Here is a 7,509-nt window from a genome sequence, read left to right on the forward strand (position 1 = left end):
ACATCACTCCCAATCACACTTTGCCACGTGTCATGCTACGTACGCACCTTAAAGATCCTTCAGTGTTGCATTGCATCAGCATAAACATGTGGGCCCCACTGTCTTCTACGCCTCGACCATCGTTTCCGCTGTAAAAAGACAAAAACAAAATTCCTCCTAACGCCTTCCTTATTCACGCCAAACATTTTCCGTCAAAACTAACGCCGTCACCCCTCCCCCTCCGTATAAATACCACACCCTCAACCTTCGCCATCTTCCAAAATTTCTGGCACCGATTCCAGATTCTCGTATCCCGTTTTCTCGCCGAAATATCAACAACGCCACTCATCGCTAATCACCGCTTCATCGTTCTCGCTTATTAGTTCGCTTCGGAGCTCCAAAAATGGAAAGCTAAATCGAAGGAAAAAAAATTGGATTTCACATCACATCAAATCACATCGTATCGTATCCAAGCCAAGTCAATCCAATCGAATCGAATCGAATCCACCGTTCGTTAATATCAGGTAAGTTTTTATCTCTTTGTTGTGTGGTGAGGGAAATTAAAGCGTAGATAGTAGTAATTAATGGGTGTATGCATTGCATTAAAATGCGTTTCAGATCCCAAACGCAGCGCATTTAATTTGATTGATAGATTGTAGTAGGAGGGAGGATTTTGATTTTGATAAAAGGCGGATAGTGCGTTGGACATATGAAGATGGTGCATCTGCGAGAGGTGCGACAAAAGAAGAAGAAGCTGTTGAACGTTTGCTTGCTAAGTCGTTTTCGAATAGTAATGACTGACTCTATTTAATTAATTCCGCTTTTGCAGTAAAGCTAGAATTATAATATCTCAATCAATGCACTAACAATTTCAATTCTCTTTTCTCCTTCATTCTCTTTCACTGTCCAGTTACCTCTCTTCGCACCCTCCGACAAACATTGATTCCTCATTCAAACCCATTCTGTTTTTCCGCAATCCCAAAAACACGTACCCTCACTCTCACTCTCTCTCTCTCTATCTCTAGGTCAGTCAGTCAGCCGCTTTTGGTTTTCGGGTGTGCCTCGGAGAACGGGGATTGATGTGATTTACACAAAAGATAAAGAGAGAATCGAAAGAATATATTATAGTATGTCACTTGTTCTTTTTATTATAAGTTATTGTGCTATAGTACCTATTTTTGTATTTATCAATTTTTCTCTTTATTTGAGGCGCGAGGAAATGTTTTTATTATCAATGGGGTTCATTTGGTTCTTTTCTTTTTAAGGGGTGTCAGAATCTTCGGCTTGGAGGTTCTTCTTTTAAAATTGCGAATTTGTGTGCGGTAAAGCAAAGCAGATAGTAGTAATGTAGTAATACCCTGGCCATTCCTTGCCCCATTTTGTTTCCTTTCTCTACTTTTTATTATTGATCCCATTTTCTTCTTTTGAGATTTTGAGATCGCTTTCGATCTTGCTCTGATCCCGAGCCTCCTTCTCAATACCACTTTTCCTTTTTCTCTTTTCCTCCCTTCTGTTTCACCACGAAAGATATCATTTCGTAGACCACTAAAACTGCTAAATTCAAATTCCCTTCTATTTTTCTTCCGCTTCGCATTCTCACCTGTGCTGTTGCTGCATTTCTTCATTCAATTTGGGGCTTCCACTGGCTGGCGTTGCTCTGTCACTGTTTCATTCAATGAAAGTAATTGCCTCAAACGCGTAATCAATTATGTCCTTCATTACTATTTCACGTCGCCCTCCATCCCAGTCCATCCAAAGCCGTATATTATTAAAAATTTGACTGTTTCTTTGATATTTATCTAACTATTTTGAATTTGTTTTGCAGGAAATAAGGAGGGTGTAATTAAAAAGAGTAAAGAAAGATGTTTACGTGTATAGCGTGTACGAAGCAAACGACGGATGAGAGGGAGGAAGAAGGAGGAGTCCGTGAGAGTGGCACGCCGAGTACAAAAGAAGCTGTCAAAAGCCTGACCACACAGGTTCTTCACTCTCTCACAAATTCTTTCTCTCTCTTGATTCACCCACAATCTTCATCTTGGTGAAAAACAAATAAAATCTTCACCCCGTTTAGGTACACTCATATATGACGGGGGGGCCACCACTATTCAATCACCACTTTATATGATTTTTGATAAATTATTTCTATTTATATTTTTGAATAAATAGTGCAGGTATGTAATTATTTGAGTCTTATATTTGTTGATTTTGACTAGTTACCGTCAAAAGCTTAATAGTCACAATTACGTAATTTCATGAATGCTTTTGATACATGCTTATTTTTAATTTAAAGTAAATGGTCTATGCAAATTTTTTTAATAATACGTTATTATCGATTTGTGGGAATCGAAATTAAACATTTTATTTTCTAATATGTTTATTGATATTATTTTTCTTATTAATAAATTTAATATAATTTTTTATTTCTTAATTGAATAAGAAATATAATATTTTGAATAAAGATTCAACCGAGTGGCCATAAGTTAAGACACGCATGGTTTTGGATGACGCAGTTTTGTTTTGTTCTGTTCTGATTTGGACCCTTTTGATGTTGGTGGTATGCTCCCTATCATATACTATTTGGTCTATTTTATTCGTTTATTTAGGAGCTTGTGGGCATATGGTGTTGCCATCTTGTTAAGCTGTGGAGGTGCAACATGGGATCATGATTAACCAATCAACCCTTGATTATCCACTTATAATTGTACATGAGTGGAGAAGCAAGGTGTTCTGCAGTTTAAAATATATAATAACCATGCAAATATCAACGAATCAACATATTTACACGGTTCCGGTGATGCCTCGTTACTTTCTAGTACTCTACATATAACTTTTATTTTTTAATTTAGGATATAGTAAAGAATAAAACCACGAGATTTTAGATGTGGAAGCTAACTTATTATACTAATATAATTATATTAATATAATCTTGATCAATAGCGAACAGTATGAATTAATTTGTTGCTTTTATCCAAAATATAAACTTGGTTTTCCAAGAAAAGTAAATTTCTCGGTCAATTATTCTAAATGCGTAATGAGAATAGCAATAGTGGGAACATGTTTCATATTCAGCATTTGAGTTGATGATGAGAAAAGATTCCTATCACAGGAAGGGTCTGCCATATTCCTATCCCTAGTGTGGCCCATCCTTGAATTCTTGTCGATTCAATGTTTTTCAAAAGGTTTCTATTATTACCAACGCAGAAAAAAAAAAGCAAAAATAGATAAGTGATAGCCGACTACTGATAGTTTTTATGGCAGAAAAGTGTGTGTGTGTGTGTGTATATATATATATATATATATGCCTTAGCATTTACTTTTAGACCAATAGGCACGATTCTCTTTCTTAATGTCTGCTTATGTGTGTGAGTTACCTTCATTTTAGTGCTCTTTATTCTTCCTTCTAAGTCAATGTAATGTAAATGCAATTTAAGCTGGACTCAACTCTCTATAAGACGATCCAATATTGTTCTAATCAACAGAATATTGTGTGAAGCACTCCTCTCGAATTTCTATGCTTATCCTAATGTTTTGAACCAACTATTTCTAAACTAAGTTAAAAAATTTATGAGAAAAAGCTAGCTAGAAATCAACTGAATTTTCTTCAATTAGGAAATGTTTTCCATTAGTGGTAACATAGTTCATGGTAGCATATATGTAAGGATTTTGTCATCCACTTGTATCCTCAACCCAAACACATTCTCCACAATCCAGCTGTAAAGGTTTATCTTTGAAAATGACCGAAGACTGAAACCTTGCCTCCATTCAGTTTCATCCAAATTTACTTTTAACTTATCCTTCAGAACTTGCACAAATGGTTTCCATCAGTTCTTCCTTGTGTGCCATTTGGCGAACACATTTCTGCTATCATCTGCCAATATTCAATGTGCTTATCTTTAAATTATTTATATCTTTAATTATGGCTTTTCCTCCTTCTTTTGTTTCCTCTGGTCCAATTCCAATAAAAAACAGTTCTTTTTAATCATGGACAATCTGTATTTGCTTCTTCTAGCCAGTAGATAACTAGTTCTCCGTCTATACTTTTCTCTTTTCCATCTAGTGCATCATATTTTAGACAATCATATCGTATTCAAGATAAAAGGAAAGTATCAAAGCAATATGAGTAGGTGAATAAAGCAAGATGCCACTCAGGTGTTTATGAAGCCTTGACACATTGTTGAGATATAAAAATAGAATTTTAAACTGTACCCACTCCCCACTTGAGAGTACTAATTGTGTCAGTCAGTGACCGAAATCCACTTAGACACAGAATATATTATTAAATATTCGACAATCCCAATTTACAAAAGAATAGAACTTTATATGAACTGTTAAAGTAGAGTTACTTGGGAAGGGGTGTTTGGCCCAATATACGGTACTCCTTTTAGATAAAAGGAAGTGTGATACAATTCCATATTTCGAGTTTCCGTTACGAAGCAATGATTTAAACATATAACCACGTTACAACATTTAATCTATCAATCCTCGCTCCATATTAATATTATTATAATATAGTCGTTATCGAGTTGTTTTGGTGGTAGAAAAAGGACCTTATATTTACTTATTTTCTATTATTTAAAATTAAATAATTGAAGCCTCTAAAGCATCGGTGTTAATACGGTTATATTCTTTATATGCAGATAAAGGATATGGCACTGAAGTTTTCAGGTGCTTACAAACAATGCAAACCCTGCACAGGGTCCAGTAGCTACAAGAAAGGACATAGACCATATCCAGACTTCGATACCATCTCAGAAGGGGTTCCATACCCTTACATTGGGGGTGCAAGCTCAAGTTCAACCCCCGCTTGGGACTTCACAACCTCTCACTACCCTGGTGGTAGATCAGACCCACGATTTGCTGGGGCATTTGGTGGTGACCGCACGCCTAGAGGACGAGACTCAGCATCAGTTTGTGATGTAGTCTTAGAGGACGAGGATGAGCCTAAGGAGTGGATGGCAGTGGTGGAACCAGGGGTTCACATTACCTTTGTGTCTCTTCCTAATGGGGGAAATGATCTTAAAAGAATTCGCTTCAGGTATGGTAACGACTACGCCAATAATTAATAATTGGCAAGTCATTTCAATTACAAGTTATTGCAGAAATGTTAATTTTCTAGTTAAAGATAATTGTGCTTGTCCCTAAAGTAATGATTAATGAACCAATTAAACACTAAATAAATTTGTCCCAAATTGCCCTCGCCTAACAATGGTCTATTACTTGGCACTGCACTTGTTGGATAAAAAAATCAGCTGAAATATGTAGTTTACATTCTGAAAAGAATACCTTAGGCCTTAATATTAATATTACAAAAAATGTATGGGAGTTTTTAGTTGTTGAGAACTTAAATTATCCTGTAGGAGCAAAGACTGACAATACTTAGCGTTTGAATTTGAAGCCGAGAGATGTTTAATAAATGGCAAGCGCAAAGATGGTGGGGTGAGAATTACGACAGAATCATGGAACTTTATAACGTGCAGAGATTTAATCGACAGGCGCTCAACACTCCTCCAAGGTCTGAGGACGAGGTAATAATCTACATTTCTTTCCATCAAGATTATGTTTTGCATTATCTTCATCATTCATTATATCTTATCATGTAGAGCACGATTTTGTAAGACTAATTTCGCCTATACAATTGTAATGATGGTCCAGCTTATATGTAAGTAAAAATGTTTTGATCAATTAGGTTGTACAGATAAGATTAACTCCTCTCGCACTCTCTAAACTTATCGGTTGATAATATGTTTCGTATGAATTAAGTAAGACAATTGTATTCAATTTTCAAAAACTATATTGGATTCGAGATTAATCTGTATAATTTGTTTGGACAGCCAAGAGATTCTACCTTCTCAAGATTGACATCTGCACAAGAAAGTCCCATGCCGTCAAACAAGGATTGGACCCCCAGGAGTCACTATAAACCTTCTGGGAGCAGAGGATATTACCCCTCTGAACCGTTGGATCATGGTGGAGGTGGTGGCCACTTGCATGCTGGGCCATCTATGGAACCAGCAAGGGATACTACTGCTTCTAGAGATGAGCCTTCTATCAGCAATGCCAGTGAAATGGAGGCAGAATGGGTAGAACAAGATGAGCCTGGGGTTTACATTACAATCCGGCAGTTAGCTGATGGGACCAGGGAGCTTCGACGTGTCAGATTCAGGTACTACATAGTATAATGTATCACTAAAAACATGTTCCTGTTCTTTTCCTTCACACGGAAATGATCCTAGAGCGTTGAAAAGAAGAACTAATCGTAGCTAAATGTCAAAATAGTGATGATCAAGATAAATTTAAGTAAAACAATCCTTATAATCTGTGCATCCTCATAGATCGAGATTTGTTCCTATTGTGCTGTCACAAGCGCAAATACAGACATATTTAGTTAATATTGTCAACTTTGAAGAGGGTACCGAAGATCCTTTAAAAGTTTTTATGCTTATTTGGTTTTGAATTTAACAGTTTTTGATCTCATCATGCTTGCAGCCGGGAAAGATTTGGTGAGGTGAATGCGAAAACATGGTGGGAAGAAAACAGAGAGAGAATACAAGCTCAATACCTTTGAAGTGTATTCCTAAGAAAAAGTGGAATCCGAAATTTTGTCTCCAAGAGAATGTAAGGGTATGACTCCAGATTAAGGAGTGGAGTCAGTCCTATACAGAAAACTGGACTTCCCACCATCTGTTATGGTCTCTGACGGGATAGTGCAAATCAGGGATTTAGTTTTGTGGTGACTCCATTTTTGCCAAGTATCAGTCGCCATTGGATTGGGAGGTCTAATCTTTATTACAAATCACATATATATTTTTTATCCTCCTAATTTTCCTGCCTTGCTTTCTTTCTTTTCATTTTAAGGGATACCTTTTTTCTCATCACGATTGCTGTTCTATTAATTTATCACCATTTGTTTATTTTTTATCTCCCAAGTGGAACTGTGTTGTAGCTGCTTACCAAATGATTGCCTCTTATAACGTGAGATCAAAGAAATTAAGAAAAACAGTGGTATTTATTAATGCATGATTTAAGATATTCTAGTATGTGCCCTTTGACTAAATTAGATATTCTAGTATGTGGTTTTGTTTAAATAAATTTCTCTATAAATATTTATAGAGAAATGAAACTGAGCTTTCAATTAAATATAGTAGAAGACGTTTAAGTTGCGTTCTTGTATAAAAGTCCGTCTTGTCCAAATTCAAGACACGTGTCTCAGTAAGCTGATCTACAAAAATAATAATAATTCACATTTTATTTTATTTTAATGTAACTAACATTAATTATATTTTATCAATTAAAACATTTTTTTAATCTATCAAATTTAACTCATCGCTTATTAATTTTCACAAACTTCCATCTTAAATATTTTCATTTTTCATTATCTTTTATTTAATCCAAACAACTCAATCTTCATATTTTTCTTCCCTCAAATTCACTCTCCAAAATTCATCTTCAAATCCAAACACAAAACACAGAAGGTCAAATAAAAAAAAACAAGTTAAATATTCCTATTTTTAAAAATTAGTTTTGAAACTC

At 35.5% G+C, this 7,509-nt stretch overlaps 1 protein-coding gene across 4 annotated transcripts; it reads left to right on the forward strand.

Annotated features, from left to right (window-relative positions):
- The first annotated feature begins 242 nt into the window (after window positions 1-242).
- Window positions 243-7,016, forward strand: LOC124826149 (protein BREVIS RADIX-like). 4 transcript variants are annotated; one of them, XM_088097992.1, is made up of 7 exons: window positions 243-503; window positions 598-769; window positions 1,805-1,958; window positions 4,617-5,014; window positions 5,375-5,504; window positions 5,811-6,142; window positions 6,466-7,016. In XM_088097992.1, the coding sequence occupies exons 3-7, from the start codon at window positions 1,842-1,844 to the stop codon at window positions 6,542-6,544; spliced, it is 1,056 nt and encodes a 351-aa protein (XP_087954118.1). In that variant the 5' UTR covers window positions 243-503; window positions 598-769; window positions 1,805-1,841; the 3' UTR covers window positions 6,545-7,016. The 4 variants fall into 4 exon arrangements, with proteins under 4 accessions (XP_087954118.1, XP_047154868.1, XP_047154870.1 ...); XM_047298912.2 differs by lacking the exon at window positions 598-769 and having other exon boundaries at window positions 244-503; XM_047298914.2 differs by lacking the exons at window positions 243-503; window positions 598-769 and adding an exon at window positions 823-1,106.
- Window positions 7,017-7,509: the final 493 nt, after the last annotated feature.

Source organism: Vigna umbellata, chromosome 9 (assembly GCF_029865625.1).
Source record: "Vigna umbellata cultivar VRB3 chromosome 9, Vumbellata_1.0, whole genome shotgun sequence".
Taxonomy (NCBI): domain Eukaryota; kingdom Viridiplantae; phylum Streptophyta; class Magnoliopsida; order Fabales; family Fabaceae; genus Vigna; species Vigna umbellata.